The 19763-nt window shown below is 38.7% G+C and overlaps 1 protein-coding gene across 4 annotated transcripts in view; it reads right to left on the bottom strand.

Moving 5' to 3' along the window:
* The window catches only part of APP (amyloid beta precursor protein), a 248267-nt gene that overhangs the window by 76756 nt on the left and 151748 nt on the right, over window positions 1–19763 (bottom strand). For 2 of the 4 annotated variants that reach the window (XM_069000240.1, XM_069000239.1), the window contains exons 6-7: window positions 14185–14384; window positions 3768–3935 (exon numbers count right to left, since the gene is read on the bottom strand). In XM_069000240.1, the coding sequence (XP_068856341.1) occupies window positions 3768–3935; window positions 14185–14384 (368 nt within the window). The remainder of the gene's footprint in view (window positions 1–3767; window positions 3936–14184; window positions 14385–19763) is intronic. The other 2 variants (XM_069000242.1, XM_069000241.1) reach the window with 1 other exon arrangement.

Genomic DNA, 19763 nt, shown 5'->3' with positions numbered 1-19763 from the left:
TTTTTTCTGCGTGCCATGCAGGCACTCTGCTTGTTAAAGAAATAGTTTTTTTCACTTTCATCCAAGAAATTCCTTTTGTATCTGTGGGGGAGGGAGTGCTGAAACCTGCCTTCTTACGAGGAGACGTTCATTACAGGACATTTCCTCCTAAACTTGTCTCAAACCGAGACAGTCATGAATTCCGCTCAGCTCTGATGGCTGCAGGAGCTGCTGGGAGAGCTGTCTGAGAAACGAAGCACATTTAAGAGAATGGATTTTCCCAGCTTTTAAGTCCCTAAGTTAAGAATTAAGCATTAATGTATTTCAAAATAGTACTCACTTAAAAAAATACATTTCCTGTAGCTTTAAGGATGTTTAAAATGCAACAATTAACAGACAAGTAAAAAAATTAGTACAACAAATTACTTTTTAGTATGATAACAAGACAGAAATCTTTCCTTTGATGACAGCAATAGGTTTGCTTATTCTTGTCAATATATACTCATTCTGAGGCCATTAAATCCAAATTAACCCCCCGACAGATTCTGTGACTTCAAAGGAGCCATTATGGACAGTCACACAGTAGAAGTTTGAATCATATATTGAACAGAAACCACAGACAGTACTGAACATTCTTAATAAAAATCAGTAGAGACTGAGCATGTTGTCTGACAGGCTGAAGGAATTTGTAACATCATCCTCAAAGCCTACTAAGGCAATTATGTATCTATTTCCATGGAGTCAGATGATAAATGAAAAAAAATATGACAGCAATAGCTCCTACCCAACAGTTAAATCATTCAGTCAGACCACAGAGCACCAGTCAAATTCACTGAACATGGAGGCAGTCTAAGGCTTTGCACAACAGGACAGACCAAACTTTCCAGATCAAGGCAAAGAGACTCAGCAAGAAAGCAGAATAAAACATGCTTTTTAAGGAAAAGTGTTCAGGATATTAGTATTCAGATTTTGCAGTATATGGGTATTTGTGACAACAGAACACCCTCACATTTTTATTCAGTCCAGTTCAAATTCATTACCAGAAAACCTGACTCACATCCCACACTTTCACCCTTTGCCCACTATACAAGTGAAATCCAATCCATCCACTACTTTGTATTACTCTGTACAATCTAACTAGTTTATCCTGAAAAGCAAACTATAGCTAGACAAAGGAAAGACGTGCTTTAGCATCCATCTTGCCTCCTGCCTAATAGAGGCTTGATTTTTCTTTTAATAGGACACAAGGGAGCAACAACAATCTGAACTTTGGAGAGAAAAGAAAGAAAGAATGGAATAAATACATTAATAATAATGAAGTGAGGAGGAGGCACAAAGATCAAATAGAAAGACTAAATTAAGGGTGACAGGGGAAAAATGACAGGTGAGAACAGAAGTGGCCTTGATGGAAACTATTCTACACTGTTTTTCTTTTCTTCTGTGAGATTGGGGTGAGGGTGGTGTCTGTGCTACCTCTTTCAGCAACACTGGATTAGTACTAAACATAAGACATCATTTCAGTGGTGAACTTACTACATTCAGCACTTCCAATTATTTTCATTACAATTTTTACTCAGCAAAAATACGAAGAATAAGCAGAAACAGCATGGTGAGACTGAAACAGTACATGAAGCGAAAAGGAAAAAAAGTTACTTCAGGAACAGAAATAACAGGTGTATAGATGAGGGTATAGAATACACTGACATAACATTAAAAAACAGGAATGAAAATATGTGGATACAAATATTGCTGCTAGCAAGAGTTTTTCTTGCTTCTTTCTAAGCCTGTGAGATACTTTTCTCTCTCACAAAGATAGTAGCAGAGTTCTACAAACTATGAACACCTGCAACCTTGCAAAGCCTTGTTTATGGTACAGTAGAAAAATATTTTGACAATGGATGTTTTAGGATTCTAGACAATCACCCCAGGGAGGTGGCTGATCCTTTGTCCAATTAGACTATGAAGAAAAAAGTCTAGAAAAGAGTTTGTAAAATAATTATATAAATCAATCTTGCGGCACAATTCCTGCCTGCTGGATCTCTCTCCTCTCCTCCCTACAGCTGCGGGATACAGTAATAAAAATATAACTGAAATAGCTTGGAAAGTGTATCTGCATAGACTCAACTCTTGTTTGAGAAACTACTGAAGAAAAAAAAAGTCAGGGAGAAAAAACCTAGGGGAGATACAAAATCAGTTTGAGTTGCACAAATAAAGTCAAGCAAGCTCAAGTACTCAACGTAACTACATTGTCCTTAAAGAGAAAATTACTTAGACCAAAAATTTGGAATTCCAAAATAAACCAAGAGAATCATGGAAATGGTAATAGTCTTGTCATTGTTTTATTGAAATGAATCTGAGGAAAAAAACACCCAGACAGACAACTTCTATTAGACAGAGCAGAATCTCCTGAGCAGAAAAGAAGATAATTTATCCTCCCAAAGAGAGCATGCAATCAGAGACAAATCATGTTTTGCATCTCTGGAAATATCTTACCTAACACAGGAATGGCTCAAAATGTTCTTCTCTTAGTAAATACATTAGACCTCACTCCAACCTCCTGCACAGACCTCTCCCTTCACTACATCTTCTGTCTTGTTGCAGAAGCTGATCATAGTTCATGAAGTATCCTTCTCACTCCCATCATGGCAGATTTCCCCATGTCCCTTCCCTGGAGCTTTGCCATGAACAGCTCTAAGAAGACGCTGAGATAAAATGCAGCTGAGCATCAGTGCAGCAATCCTGCCTCCAAGACTGCTCTTGCTTCTGCTCCAATAAAATACAAGTAAGCCCCTCTGCTCCATGACACGCATAGTAACCCTTGCTAAGGCTCTTCATTTGCTTGTGTGCATTTTTAACCCTTACTGAACCCTTTAACCTACTTATTAAAAAATGCTCCTAGGCCAATTTTGGAAAATATTTTACTAAAAAGAGCCCTGAGATGCTGCTTGTGTTCTGCTCCTCCATGCCCTGTGAACAGGCAGGGCAGTGAGACATGTACTCACTCTTTAATGTGTCAGGTGTAAATGTCAGCTGATGCTCTCCCAGGAGTACCTGCTTGCAAGGCAGATTGGGAGAGGACTGTACAAGAGGCTCTCAAAACAGAACCCATCTGATAAAACTAGCACCTAATTTATCAGCTTCAATGGTGCATGGTGGAGAAAGCCACCACTCTGAATCAGTGCAAACATCCTTTTTCAGCGAAAACAGTCATTAAAACATATGGTTGAGTTAACGTAAGTGGGAGGTGATTCACATCCATGTGCACTACAGCCCTTAGGGAAATGTAAAAAATCAAATTTATTCATTTGTCTCCTTTTCATTGCAAACACATACAAAATTCAACCAAACTAAAACCAAACAAAGCCAAAAAAATCTGGAAATATGCATGCTAATTTTTTTTGCTTAAAAGAAAAATAGGTCAGAATTACAAGGGAATACACTATAAAAACTATGAGATATTTTTAAACTTACCTGAGGCTTCTCTAAAGTTCGTGTTTTTTCCTGCACATGCATTGTACGTGCACACACACAGACACATGAAACGTCAGTATGCTTTGACAGAGAATAGAGAGAAGATGGGTGCAAAAGCCTGGCCTGAGGAGGTGTTAAGCTCTCAGCCCCCTATTCAGAGCCCACCTACAGTGCCAAGAAGTCACCCACTACCATGCCAGGTTAGCAAGAGGCCAAGGAGGCCTGAGTGGTGAGCAGAGGTGTGGACAGACCGCGGCTGGGGTTAGTGTGAGCCCAGGCCCGCTCCCCACACGGCGGGCGCCATGGAGGGCACTTACTGATGCTGCCACAGACCGCCATGCAGTATTCCTCTGAGTCAAAGTTGTTCCGGTTCCCGCCACAGCCGCCGTAAAAGAAGGGTGCACACTTTCCTTCAGCAACGTCAAAGTACCAGCGGGAGATCATCGCGCGGCATGGCCCAGTCTCGGCTTGCTCAGAGCACACCTCTAGTCACAGGAGACCCGGAGGAACCACATTTAGCACGGAAATGGTATCGTCTCAGCTTCTTAATTAGGTGTCTCTCTGTGTCCACACACTCAAACAGGGAAGGAGATGCGCCAAGATGGTGCTTTAGGAGGAGATGCACCAAGGAGGAATTTTGGGGAATAGAAAACCCTTCCCCAGAGATAATGAAGGTAAATTTTGAACTGACTCAGATTCCTGCCACAAAGTCTCCTTAGCCTGACTATATCTGATGTTTTTAGCAACTTTATCTGTACACATTGAGAGGTGTTGCCTTGAAACCAATGTGGAATTTCATCTGCTTCCAGGCCAGAGGGATACAACCACCAACTGACTGGGGGTTTGCCGATAGCCCTGGGCAAATTCCTGCCCAAGCAGCTTACTTGGTACTTGAAAGGAAACGTCTGCAAGTAGAAGGAGACACATTTTCTCTTCTTTTTTAGGTCTATATACCCTCCCTGATCAAATTATACAAAAGAAAACAAACAAACGAACATTTAAGCATTATAGTGGAAGACAAATGCTTTTCAGACACCTATTTAAATGTAGCCAGCGATGAAGAAACTCCCTTTTGCAAGCTACCCAGCATAGGGTTTTCAATTCACAGTTCAAGGGCTCACATATATAAAATTACTGTGATAGCTTGAACCATCCATGGGAGGAAATCTCAGCCCCAATGAATACACATACAGGAAAAAAGTTAAAATTATTTGTGTTTGTGTTCACTGTGAGCTGCCATAGTCTCTGCCTACATCCTGCAACACAGGGAAACCTGAAGGAAGAACCAAACCACACAAATTAAAGGAAGACAAAGCAAATTCTGCCTGCAATTTGGAGTTCAGCCAATTACACATGTAAACGTATAGCCCTTTACCAATAATGTTCCAAACAGACAAAAACAGTTTTATCTTTCAATGTGCTGCACAAGTAGTTTCAAATATACATAATATTAAGCACCAATAAATCCCTCACTTACTTTCATCCCACACACTAACTGGCAAACAAACTGCCACGTTAAACTAGAGGCTTCTAAATTCTCTGCATAAATTTGAATTTTGTGGAAAGCAGATTCCTAAGGGTTGAAAGGTAGGAAGAAATATCAGTGCACTAGCACTGGAAATCCTCTGCAAGCTCATCACCCCTCAGATGCTGGCTACAAAGAATCCTGCTTCTCAGTGTCTGTCCTGATCCATCAATTCACTATCCTCAAAAGCACACAAAAACCATAAATAGGTTTTTATGTCCAATTGTCACTGGCAATACAACCTACATTTCCTTAAATATACAAAAAAGGTACAATTTTACATGTGTTTAACTTACTCATGTATTCTAACTATAAATAATATCAAGAATCAATTTCAGGAAGCATACATTTAGTCTGAGAGAAACAGATCCAAGGTTATGCAACCATCAAGGATGTGCTAAAAATGCTGCACTTCTGTACGAAGAAATTAGGCGGAAAGGAATACTGAGTTTTTTACTTGAAGAAAAAACAAAATAAGTATCATTAATGGCATAGCACATTAATTACAATTAATTGTATATTACCATATGATTAATTATAGACCATATTTAGTATACAAGTAATTCTCCTGACTTATTTTAAAATCAAATCCAGCCATACTACCCAATTATACAGTCAAATCTGACAAAAAGCTAACTTTGCACAGTCTTGGAAAAGCTGTCACATGTCAATTAAAAATTAATAATGGCTTCTGACATAAAATGGACAGGTACAATCAAAAGAATTTTTATTGACAGGAAATGTAATTTCTGAAAATACAAAGGTCTCAACAATTCAGTCTTTCTTATTTAATGCTGATTGTGGGCCAGCCTCTAGCAACACAGTAAGCACCTTCCAGGTTTCCTTCAAAATACTTGTTTTGTTATAAAAACCGATTTATTTTGCACTGTTATCAGGGTGGAAACTGTTTACAGATTTAATCTGAAATTTCCTATAGGTACCTCTCTCACAGAAATAGCAACAGAGATTTGAATGTGCAAAAGCAAAGGTTATTGCTCATCAGACTGGACTTTGGAACTGGTGAATTAAGTCATTTATACACATGAAGATGCACTTGGAACAAGTGTTCAGTAAACCCTAGAGTAACATTAAAAAGAGCAAGCCTGAAGCTTTGCAGACCACATTGTGGCCATGGCCAGGCCTCCTGCCTGACCTGTCACCTCCCACCAGGGAAGGGACATCCTTCCCTCCAGCCTGCACTGCCAACCCTACTGCTCTTGGTGAGACCTACATAGTACTTGGGTCACCACAGAGAGAAATGCTCTATTGTCTTCTAATGTTTGTGACCTAAACGGAGAATAAACAAGAGAGGGGGCAGTGGTCTGGTTCACTGTTTCATGACTACTCTGTTAGAGTGAAGAGTGGTGCCAGTCCAGTCTAGGAAACTTGTCACTGCTGTCATTCATCCCTTTCCCAGTGCCACCACCCCTATCTGCCATTCTCTGTGGAGGGCTCAGAGTAGCATTCCTTCACCTCTGCTTTGGGGCAAAGGTACATTTTTAAACCAGCTTCTATTCCTGGGCAATGCTCCCATCACTCCTGTTCATGGGCCAGATGCTCCTCCCGTGCCTCTCTATATCCCCATCCATCACTTGTCCTTAAAAGAAAAAGCCACCGCATTTGGTTCTCAGCTGCAACACCTCAGCTTAGAAGATAGGGAAATGAAGTGCTGAGATTGGAAACTCAACAGGTTTTCTCAGGTTGTTAATCCAACCACCACTTCCCTTTCCTTCTGCTGCTGCCAAGTGTAGCAATTAATGTCTACGAGAGGTAACAATGGTATTTTAGCAGATATTAGGAGAGGGCAGGGAGCATGCACTGCTAAATGATTCACCAAAAAATTAAAAGCTGTCTTTGCTTCATATTTTAATTCTGTTGCTGAAAACTGAGGCAAAAGATGAGTTCCTTTTTGCAAATGTGCAGAATACCACAAATAACTTGTATCCAGTACAGCATTAACAGTGAGCTTTGCTTTGTTTAAGGAACTTGCTCACTCTTCCCCCTCCAAAGACAAACTTTTGCCTTTAGTTTCAAGAAATTGGATACAATTAAAGAGGACAAGCCTTTGCCACAACCCAGGCTCATGAACAGTCGCTTTTAGACCCTTCAGAGTTTTCAAACCAACCTACACCAACAGTCAAATTTCTCTCACCCTGTGTCCTAAATCACAGGTGCTAGTATCTTTGTTCTCCAAAACATTAGACATGACAAATTACTTTTGAGATAATCAGGAAAGCGTAATTCAATCTCCCCCATTCCATGCTTCTTGTACTTCCAATTCCAGCATGTTGGGGCAAACCCAGTTGTTTCTAACCAAGCCAGCAACACTCCCTGAAGGACAGTGCTGTGGCAAAGCTTGTTGATTTGCTTTTAAATTAAGTAGTTGAATACTGAAAACTAATCAGTTACATTAAACATTGGCACTGACTGTGTTATTTTTTCTTTGCAAAGCACGGACTTCAGCACCCTAGGAAATACAGTCTTCAAGTATGTGGACATTGATTTACACTGGCTTTATCCGAAGTACTTCCATAAGCACTCATTTACCAAAATGCTGTAAGTAGAACTCATTAGAATTTATGTGCAAACATTTTAGATACTTTTGATGATCACTTTTTACAGAGGGAAATATAAAATATGGTTCTGAATGGCAGTTTAAATTTTTCATTACCATTTTTTTCCTGCTACTTGAAGAAAACTGATTTCAAATCAAAGTGAAATTATAATTGCTTTATTTCAAAATCTCAATTCCATGCTTTTTTTTCCATATGGGACTTAAATTTTTAATTACAACATTTTCAACTGAGGAATTGGAAATAAAATTTAATCTTCTAACAGGGAGAAGAATTTAAGCTACATTTACATATTTCTATCACTGTAAATATCAAGTTTACTCCATATTTTTCCAGTGTATGAATTTATATACATGATCATAAGAACTAAGCTCATTTAATGCTGGCAGTCAGCCCCAAACCTTAAATCAGAAATTAAATTTGAAGAGATCTAAGAAAAAAAGGACCACCAGGAGGAGTTAGGTTACTAAATCTGACCTGTCTTGGAAGTTGGTTTCCCACGTCTAGTTCACACCTCTGAGAAACCTATTTACCTTAATGCCACAGAAGAAAGGTAACACCATGCTGGCTTATAAATACTGCAAGGTCTTGGAAAATATAGACATGGTAATGGAAAATATACTGTATTGATGAGCGTTTCTGTACTACCAGCCCTGCAAGTTTGAAGCTGAAATAAAAGTACACACAACTGAATCATACTGGGGGTCTGAACCAGCCCACTAGCGCTGGTGTGTGTTTGCTGTCTGCTCAAACTGTCGATTCAAACAATCACAAGGGACCTGAACACCTCTTCAACGAGGACCTCAAACACTCAGTTGCTTAAGCATATGGGATCTTTTATTTTACCATTTATATCTCGCTAAAGAACAGAGTAAATAACTGATAACTGCAAGAGAGGCCAAAGGAATGAACCTCTCAAATATATATCATGAGGTATATATTCCCCTTCTTCATGCACTAGTATATAAAATATCACGACTGGACTAATTTTGGCTTCCATATCTTCAGGAATTGAGCTATATTTTGAGGATATTAGTATGTATGCCTCTATATTAGTCTTTATTTTTAAACTAGCTGAGAAAAATTAGGCAAGAGCAAATGCAGTTTTTCGTTTAGTTATACTCTGTGTTCTAAAAAGGCACAACTGTTTTTACTCAATCAATCAAAAGGGAATATTTGAAGATCATTTCACTGAAACAAAACTTCCTCATTTTGAATATATAGTTAGAAGAAGCAACCAAATTTTAGTTTGAGTATTCAAAGACGAGCTAATTTCAGAAGAGATTTTTGGAATTCGGAGAAGACAGCTGTGAAGCTGGCACATGCTCTAGGACTAAAGTTGGTGCTCAAGCTACACAATTGCTAAAATGCTCTTTTACAGAGAAAAGTTAAAAAAGCATAATGATGACTTCTCAATGCAATACTGAGGACAGCTCCTCTAAAGCTGTTAAATACCCTTAAATTGTAATTTCCATCCTGTGTAATCAAGATTGAATTTCTCTCTATAATGTTTATTCTTAAGCTATTGCAAGGGCATATTTAGAATATTAAAAAAAATTGATGGTATACTTAGCTAGAATACAAAGCCTCATAACTCTGAAGTAAAACAAATGTGTGAAAATATATTTTCTATTTCTTGTGCACAACAGAACTACACTTGGAACTAATGTGCCATTAAGTTACCACTGATGGCCAGAACGCAACAAAAAATCCAGCCTGATTTTTAAAATCTAGGTTAACACAGTTTCATGAATTTATGTGTTTTAGAAAAAGTACTATTTCTACATAACATCATAATTCTGCTAACATAGCATAACAGTGAATATGAGGATTAGCCCAGAAAAGCATTCCAGTCTTTTTATACAGCAAAATCTTCAGCAAAAAAATATGCAATTAATTACTGCTTCAATATAATAAAATGACATTTTCTATAGGGAAACAGACTCTTGGTAATTTTTTCTGGCAGGATATATTTCAAATGAAATTACTCTCCACCTTCCAACGTTACATAAAATAACATTAAATAATACTAAACTGTGTTTAGTATTTCAGTACTTTTGCCCTCGACCCACAAAGGTAATAGTATGTTGTGTCTGCATCAACAAGATCACGAGATTATAAAGAAGATTTCCTCCAATTGCAACATATAATAAAGTATTATATTATGGTGGAATAGCTGTATTTAATTTAAATTAAAATGCCTAATTAAAAGCTATAAATGCAAATCCATTAGGTTAATTTTATCAGTTCTTGTTCATAAATTAGAGCAGATGATCATTCTTAATGAAGATCTCATTGCAAAAAACTTCAGCAGATCTACCCTAATGTGTACTATTTATATAGCAACCAATCATGTCTTCTTGATATGAAATGCAATCACACATCATATCTCTCTAAATAAAGCATACTGTATAGTCTTGAAGCCAAGGAAGAAGAACAAGGAACTACTACTGCAGTACAAAGATGACAACCTTTTAAAAGAAGAAAAGTTGCCCTGGTAAGCTGTGGACTCCCCATCCCTGGAAGTGTTAAGGCCAAGATGGACAGGGCTTGCAGCAACCTGGTCTAGAATAAGGTGTCCCTGCCCACAGCAGGGGGTTGGAAGCAGGTGATAGTTAAGGTTCCTTCTAACCCAGACCATTCTATGAAATTCCTTGATTCCATGAAAGTGGGGCAAAGCTACGGAGTAGAAAAAAACCCAATTAATGTAGCATACACTACTAATACTGTCCCAAAATTCCCAGCTGATGAGTCTGGCAATCAGGGTTAATGTCCCTTGCTTTAGAATATATGGTAGAAGTGACTGAATAGATTTTAAATCATTCAGATAAAAATCTTAAGAAAAAAACCACTCACGATGGATCAATGACACTAAAACCTACCATACCAAAATCAGGCTACTTTTCTCTTGCTAGGAAACCAGCATATGGTCTCTCACTTGCAACTCCAGACTGTAAATACAGTTAAAATGTCACGTGAAGCAGCACTGCTTAGATTTTTCCCAAACTGTCTAAAGAAATCCAGCTGAATTAGAGAAAGCAAAACCAACTGATAAAGGGCAATATTACACTGCTGGAGGAGGCAGGTGAGGCTTATGCTGCCAATTCCCCCACATCTGCTGGCAGGCATGCAGAGAAGCTGCCAAGTGTTTTGTGCCAGGCTGTTGCGCTGACCCTGCTGCTCTCTTCTAATGAGATCTGATTGACTGTGATGTTGATGGGAAGCACTAAGCCAAAATTACTTTTTCTTTGTTTTATGCCAAGAGAGACTAACTTTTCTTGTCACCTCCTGTGTCCTTCTGCTGTCCTGTGCAGAAGGGCAGTAGAAACAATGATGGGGGAAGCAGTGCCCCTGCTTGCGTCCATCACACACTGGAAAAATCATGGGGAGCCTGGATCCTCAGAAGTAGCTCTGCAACACCCATGACACTGTGGCAATGATAGCAGAAATTAAACCACTCCCTTGCCTAAATCCTGGCCAGCAGAGTCACTTCCCTTGCTCCACACAGAGACAAAAATCAAGAGCAGGGCTTTATAAATGAGCCATATTTTCTTCAGCACAAATTCAATGCTAACATCTCCCCGTGATCAAAGGTAGATTTGACACTAATTTCACCACATGAACCCCTGTAATCTCAGACCCACCATTATCTGGACTTAACATCTGAAGCCCAGCAAGAGCATATCTAAAAGTTTAAACACGGTGTTCTGCTATACTCCATATGAATTGAGAGTAAAGATGATCTCTAACAAAAGGTAGGAAAGTGAATACTGGCAAATACTGGGCTATGGAAAGTTTATCCACATTTTTTACTAAACACACAGAAATGTGGTTGCTGCAGAAACTGAATGAAAATACTACCCTCCTGCCAATGGACCTTTCTCATTCTCTAGGCAAGACTAATTTCCTTTTTACTGAAAATAAGTGGTTCTACTATTACTATTTTGGTCACAATTCATTAAAATAGGCACCGAAATAAAACTGCCTGAAAAATTGATTCTTCAATAGCTCAAGTATCTTTAAAGTATAACACTGCATTTATGCTTTTTAATTATTTATGGCTGATATCATCCATTCCACTGATTTGGCAGAGAAAGGGCTCAGTACCAGCCCACTATTAGATCCTTACTTACGGATTTACAACAGCTGTTCACATTGGAAAAGCAGCTCCTCTCAAATTGGATAAACCCACTCTCTGTGTTCCTTAATGCTGAAGACATAATATTAGTTACAGCTTCATAAAAGTGGCTGTAAAGGGTTATGAAGAGCATCCTAGGATATGTTTTATGACTAGTGCTTGGGCAAGGCAGCCTGGAACAGAGCTCAGTCCATATGAATGAAGCTCTTACACTTCAATCCTTCTAGAGAGGCTTTCAAGGTGTCTCCAAAGACCACTTCTTAACACATACGTTCTCAACAAGATCCCTCTGCGTCTTTCATTTACAATGACAGTGATAAACTTGTGTTTGCATCAGCAAGACACTAACCACACAAGTTCCTATGCTGGATCTGCTGCCTGCACTGGGAGGACAGGGACCCTGTAAGCAGCTTTTTCTTGTGTGTAGCAAGGGAAGCAAAAGCAAGGATCAAGGCTATGTCATTTGGACACTTCTACTTTAATAAATAAGCAAGCACATTGCATAGTACAGCTCTGTCAGATACCACTTACTCTCCAGGACAGTCCCTACAACATCAGTGCCCCAGGAAGGCTGAAGGTCAGGAAACCGAAAGGTTTGCAGCAGAACTGCGCTGAAAACTTGTATTGGTAACAGATTGCCCTCACCTCACTTGCACCAATGCATATTTTCCTCACAGTCACCCAAGGTGGGAAATGTTAGACCTGGGAAAAACAATATGTTACCATTTCATAATCAGCAAATATATACATTTCTAAATGGCTTCTAAAAGGTCACTTCAATAGTTTACCTTATCTTTTACATGTTATGTATTATATTCAGGTGATTGTACACTACTTTCCTGAAAGCTATAAATCTTAACCTCTTTGAAACATCACCCTCAGTAAAGAAACGTGTTCTACCAAACTTGTCATTTCCACTCATCCAAAATCCCATTAAAATCAAGCGTACTTTTTCTTCTTTTTTTTTTTTCTTTCCTTTTCAATATTCATTTACCAGCAAGAACAGGGTGTTTTATCCCCATGTGGTAAAAGCTCATATATGGAAATATGTTTAATTGGTTTAAAGATTTGAACATAAAGACCTCCCACCCCCTCCTCACTGAAAAGGTTCTCCAACAACTGAGCAAAACACTCAACAGTTATATAAGACAGAAACACACAAGACTGAGTTGCCAAACTTAGAAAGAAACATTTGCAAGTGATTTCAGCAAAACTTTAGCGCTCCATGTAGACTGAACTGAAAAATATAACCAAGTAACTCTGCTTTTCCAAAGCATCCCCTGGGCATCCTTCTGTACTCTGGTATGATAAATTGTAGCCAGCACCCTCTCCTCTGACAAACAATGGAACCATGGCTCAAGAGAAAGGGACACTGCCACATGCAAAATGCGGGACTCCACTACTGCTGGAGTCCCAAGAATCCCCAGTGGCAGGGGATGGGGAAACACGGGGAGAGGAAAGGAGGCAGGCCAGATGTTTTCTGCCTCATTTCACAACTGCCCCAATTTCTATCATTTTCCCTCTGCCTCCTGCATGTCAGAACTCCTTTCTTTTCAAATGTAGTCTTTAATCTCATTTCCTGCCACCATCTCCAGCATTTATCAGTAAAGATGTAAGCTTTGTAGAAATACTGGGATCTATTTTACTGAGATTTACACCAGACTGAACTGTATTATTAAAAGAGAAAAATAAGGATAATTAATTCCAACATGCATTGTAGGAGAAATATGGCATTTAAAAATAATATGCTGCTATGCTGCCCATGAATAAGGGTGAAATTCAAAGTTTAAAATGCAGTCCTGTTAATAACTAAAAAATAAAATGAAAATTCAATTTTAGAAATGAAGAGTTCTTTCTCACTCCGCGTATCCTATTTTTTCCTATTTCCTTCTTCCCCACTCAGTAGAACTCATTAGTTTAGGTCCATTTTTCTGCATAGTTATTTTAAATTAATCCAATTTCACTGAATTATTAATTCATGAAGAAACATAGCAAACTGGTATCTAACAGAACCACACAAAATGACCCATCATTGCTCTTAATATGAGACACCAAACCAGCTCATGCTACCTCCTGCTTGGAACTGATAGTCCCTATCCTTCTGTAACACATGTGCATGATAAACCATACACACTTTCCTGTCCTATTTGCTAAATATGGCAGTTGAATTTTATTTCATGTTACTTTAAAATAAAACCAACCCTTCTGTTTACACATACACAACAAACACACTTCAAGGACAGACAGTCCCTGCAGCATCTGTGCGCCAGTAGGGCTGGAGGTCAGAAAACCCAAAGGGTTATGGCAGAACTAACTCCAAAGAATATTTGCAATGGGAAAGGCAAGGGGATTAAACACGCAAATTACAGGAGCCAAAGCACAACAATACTGCAACTTAGGGTATTTTGCTGTTTGGAACATTTTTTTGTTGTAAAGGGCAAATATGCAAAGCAGCAGGATTAGTTTTTCAGCCCCAAGCCTGATGCTCATGAATTTACCTCTGACAACCTCTTCAACAGACTCTGTAGTTGTGGTGGTAGTGGTTGCAATACTGGTAGTTCTTTCGGTTGCCTCCTCATACTCTTCCTCTGTCTCTTCAATTTCATCACCATCATCATCATCATCATCAGCATCTTCATCTTCCACAACAGTTAGCTCCTCATCTTCCTCTGCTTGTTCTTCTACTGCCTTATCATCACTAAATGAAGAAAATGATCATGATGTGTCAGCAACAAGATTAGTTCAAGGTAACATGAGAGAACATTTTATTCAAAAACTCTGTAAGGAAAACAGTTACAGTTACCTGTTTCTCAATCTCCCTCCCTTCCCTTTAAAGAGAAAATAAAGAATCAGGGACTCTTCAATGTCCCAAATAGTAAGAAATGCTAAAAAAATGTCTAAAAAAAAAAGGAGTAAACATTAGCATTTTGACAGCTGAATATTACTGTAAACATGCTCGCTTCGTGATACCATCAACCAATAAATTTTTGTTTTGAAAGAAGAACAAATCTGCACAAAATGCACTCAGTTGTGAAAGAAGCAAAAAAGTTCCTCAGGAACTTGTCGGCTTATGTAGAGGCTCCCTGGGGACAACCTGTGTGCCATCCATAGAGGACTATCAAGTGTTGAACCAACCTTGAATTACCGACTGCGGAGTTTTTCCTTCTGCTGTTACAAGCACTATGTGAATGGAAAGGAAACTTTTACAGGACAGCAGGAGGAAATACTGAAGTTGACTATCAAATGCATTTGGTGGATTAATATGTCAAGAATCTTCTGGGATCATTCTTAGTTCTGAGTGATACAGACAATAGGTTAAAAAATCTATGTTTGGCTACTGCTACTGTTTCCTTTGAAATATTTCCTGAGCTCAGTGCCCAGCTGTGGCATGGTTTCAGGTTTGTTTCTGATCTTCTACTTGAAATTTACTACTAAGGAATAAATGATCTTTAAATATTCAAACACGCAGTGACTTTCGGTCCCCTTCATGCACAAGTGGGTGTAAACCTTTCTCATAGCATCACATATGCTTTGACAGCCTTCTAGGTGAAGTTAACAACTTCTTCAACTCATTTTGGAGACCAAGCCTTTAACACTTCATTTTATATTATGTTGCCTACTACAACTCTGAAAGTGAACTCAGCAAAAAGGAAGACAGTATGAGTTATTTTTAACAGGGCATTAAGAAGTTAAAACATGTTGATAAAATTTTTGTATGCCACAAACCTGACTACTTAGGAGCAAGTTAAACCTCTATACAAACAAGAATGATTTTCCTGTTCCCTTCTCCCCAAAATATCTGGCCTCTAGAAACACAGGAGAGACTTCAAATAATACTGAAGCTTTCCACTGGGGAAAACCCAGGTATGTTTTATGAATACATGTGGTTAAAGCCACCTTGCAGAAGAGTCTGCATAAAAGATAACTTGTTTCCATTTACACAGGAGAAAAAGTTAAAAAGAGGAACAAAGCCACTTGGTTCCTCTCTTAATTTTTCTTGATTTCTAAAAACTGGCTTGGAAATTTCACCATCTCCACTGTACCATTCTCCCTGAAAAACTAATTTCATTATGTCTGAAATTTCCACTTTAAGTAACTCTTTTCTGAACAATGTCTATATTCTGACACCATCACCTTTGAACTGCAAGAATGAAGTGGATTTGTCAAGTCCAGTATCTGCAGGTGATCTCCAGGTTAAGGGGCTTCCAGTCTTGCCTCACTATGCACATTTAAACTAGGCATGCTAAGTATAAGACATCCAAATTTTGATCAAGAGCATCAGATCATATGCCTATCAACATTTAAGAAAGATCTTCTCTGTCTTTCTCTCACCTAAGCTACAAGCACAACATGTTTTTTAAAAATTGCGAATTATTTTTCCTCTTCCTTTCTCATGAATGATCACTTTCAGATACTGACACGCTCATAATGTTAAAAAAGGACAACAAAAACAACCCAATGAAACAAGCAAAGTCAATTAATCACATGGAAGGCACTTCAAAAATAATTTGCATGCATCATCCAATATCCATCTTTTTTTAGCTACATAAAAGCAATCAACTCAGCTATGTCAGTCCACAGCATTTTGCTATGAAATTCTCATCATGAAGGCCAAGCTTTTTTTGTCTGTTTGTTTGTTTTATTTCTTCTTATTATTATTTTTAGGGAGCATGATGGTGAAAAGCACAATGAGGGGATGAAAGAGGACAATTCTCTTTGTCCACTGGCTCCTGTGCCTGCCATTACAGTGGGCCCTGGTTCCCTCTCCAGTTACTTAATAGAAGCAAATGCTTAAAGGATAGCCCTCATCTGCCTCCTCATTATGACTTGCTTCTAGCTGAAAAATGAGACACCTGAGAATGCAACAAAAAGCTGCAAGTGGTGGGAGACTACATCAGTTCATGGGATCAGGCTCCTGAAAATATTCTAAAAAACTTGCACAGAAATGTACTAGAATACTACTAGAATATTCTTTCTACAATTTTGATCACTCCTAGAAAAATCCTGTTTCTGCTAGCTATTCTGCAAGACTCAGTCACAAAGGTCAGATTTCACAAAATTATGTTTTATTCCATGTTTCAAGAAAAAGGAACAATGGAAATAGAAATGGGTTTACCTCCGACTTAGATTTACCAAAACAGAAGTGATTTTGCATATTTTTAGTATCGGAAAAGTACTACATCTTGCAAGAAACATGATGAAATACAATTGGGTGTTTTTCCTTGGATTTAATCACTATTATCATCCTGACTCTTCTTCAAGGAAAATGCACGTGAGAGGAATAACAGAGAAAAACAGGGAAGGAAATGAACATTTACAACATCTGGAATTAAGAGCATGAACTTTTCAAATGGTGACAAATCTCTCCCTGTTGCATCCTGCAGAGCTGTTTCTCCCCACCAGGCTAAATTCTCTGAGTCCGTTTACACTTCTCAATTAGCAGACCCCAGTGCTGTTTCCCAGACAGCACATCTCGCTTCTCTACAAGTTTTACCTCAGCAATCAGTTTAAATCCACTGTTTTCAAGCAAACATTTACTACCAAATGAATGTGGATACTTGTATTTTTCTCAGAAATCATGGAGCTTTATTTAATGAATGCAGCAGGCATGCTTGCTTCCTGGTATTACTATTATTATTATTATTATTATTATTATTATTATTATTATTACTTTTTACCTTCTTCTGTAAACAAGTATGACTCAGTCTTGTTTCTCTTGGAAGCACAGTACTTTGACAGCTTTTTCTGTCTACTCCCTCAATACCACCTCAGCCAAGGTTTTATTGGCAGCACAAACCGTAGTCTTGTTTACAAGAATTTGTTGACATTTCGCCTTAGCTTAGCGGCGCTAGTGACAGGATTTTTCAAAGGCTGCTCAAAAAAATTACTTGATGCACTGACAAATTCACAGATTTGTAAAGCCATTCAGCAATTGTCTGAATTTAACAGTTCAGCAGTAAATAACAGAGGGAAATTGTTAGGCTTGATATAGCCATGAATATACCTGCAACCCCTCCCAACATCTCCATCTCCTTTCTGTGGAGACTTCTGGCACGGAGGGCCAGCACTTCCCCTTCATATGGACACAAAGGTCATCATGGTTGTGAACCTTCTGCTTCAACCTCCTCACACATAGGATATTAAGATCCATTTCTGCCATCGTGGAAATGATGCTCTACTTGAGTCCATGTAGCACAACGGGTCATTAGTACAAATCATCTCCAGTCCTATGTGTGGTCAAAGAGGGTATTTGAAGTTTGTTGGTTTCAGTCCTATTTCTGATGCCACAAACACAATGGGCCTCCAGGCAGACTGAAGTCCTACTCAGTCCCTTCCTGACTAAAACAGGAACATACTGACCACTCCAGTGGGCATATTTCTGGTTTTAAAACACAAACCACTGTATAGCTCCTGCTAGCATGCAGTTAAGTACATAGTTACAAGCAATGTTTAAACCATGGATCTGTAAATATGTATCTTCCTATTCCCAATCCATCACTGTGGTAAGAACTGGCATCAATGTATTATTTATTACTTTCACTCAAAAGCATGCATCGTTCCGTTTTTTCGGGAAAGTAAAACTGAAGGAAATGTAAAAGAGAGTGAAGGAAAACCAACTATGTTACTTCCTGCTGTTCAAAGAATAAGAAAACATTAGTAAATGAAAGTTTTCTTTCTGTATTCCAATAACCTGCAAGAATGACAAAGGCAGAAAAGAGATGACAAGAAAAATGAGTTTTCCTTTCTAATGTTGTTTCAGAAATAATGGGGCTGGAGTATGAGCTACATTTTAAGTTTAATCTCTGCAGCTACTAACTTCATGCAAAGTTTTCAATTTAGGATAGCACATAACTGTGGACTAATTACCAGTACTGGTAAGTGTTTCCTGCTTGTCTGCAATAAATGCTCATCCATTTTGATGTAATTTTACCATGATTTTGCCAAATAACTTGAACAAAAACATATACTTCATCAGTGGGTGAAAGAAAGAATGCAAACTTGTTCAAGACGGGTGCTGTAATACCTGGAAAGATGCATTCACTAGACTTTATAACTGTATTTTATTGCAGACAGAGCCCATCCATCTTGACTGTAGTTTTTACCAGCTACCAATAGCTGAGCCAATAGCTGGGGGAAAGCTAATTCCAGGATTGGAACCAAATAGCAGCAGCAATAAGCTGCTGCCTGGGCAAAGCAAGGCCAACGTTGGCTCCAGACAGCTGTGGGAGCAATTCCTGCATGTGCTCTTTCAGTCTAACAGGTTGTGCTGATGGTAATTTACACATCCATAACCTTTACCACTGCAGCTGCCATCATCCCAGTTTCCAGCCTCTTGTGTGCTTTAGCTTCCCAATAGCACAAAACCCCACCCCCTCTACAGCTCCTCCAAATGAACTCCAGGACTGGTGGGAGGGGACGGGATTGTCAAGTATTCCACCTAGGTTTAGCTTTGCTTCCAGCTAAAGAATAATGGTGAGCACAGATACATATTTATCCTCGTGTATAGGAAAGATCCAGACCACAAAGTTCTTCAGCTGTGGGAGAAGAAACCAACAGATCCAACAGTGAACCTCTACGTGCCTTAAGAGAAAACACAAAACAGAAACAGAAAGCAAATTACAAGAGTAAGACATATGCTTGGAATCCAGAAAAGAAGATGAGTGCATTTGAGGTGGCTTAATTACCAGTCTTTTGGTTAAAAGAAAATCAGAAAGCTAACAGGCAAAGAAACAAAGACTCCCTCAACAAATCCGCACATCTGAGGCCAGGGTATTTTCCACCTAACATATTTCCCAACCCTGCATGCTAGAAAAATTTCTTCCAAACTGAAATTTCAAAGGACTAGATTTCTCAGAAACAGAGTTTGATCCCACCACCACACTCTGAATGGTCACTAACGAAACATTCGCGGCAAACCAGGAACTATTTTAAACTACAAACTAATTGAATGGCGCACTTTGGCACATGAGCATTTTTCCCACTGTACTTTGTTATTTGACTTTGGCACACAAGCTGACTTCAATACTAAGCTGAGTATAGTAACTACGTGATACCGAGAGTCCAGTTAGCAGGTTTA

Source organism: Aphelocoma coerulescens, unplaced genomic scaffold (assembly GCF_041296385.1).
Source record: "Aphelocoma coerulescens isolate FSJ_1873_10779 unplaced genomic scaffold, UR_Acoe_1.0 HiC_scaffold_78, whole genome shotgun sequence".
Taxonomy (NCBI): Eukaryota; Metazoa; Chordata; class Aves; order Passeriformes; family Corvidae; genus Aphelocoma; species Aphelocoma coerulescens.
This window is presented reverse-complemented; position numbering and strand designations above follow the sequence as displayed.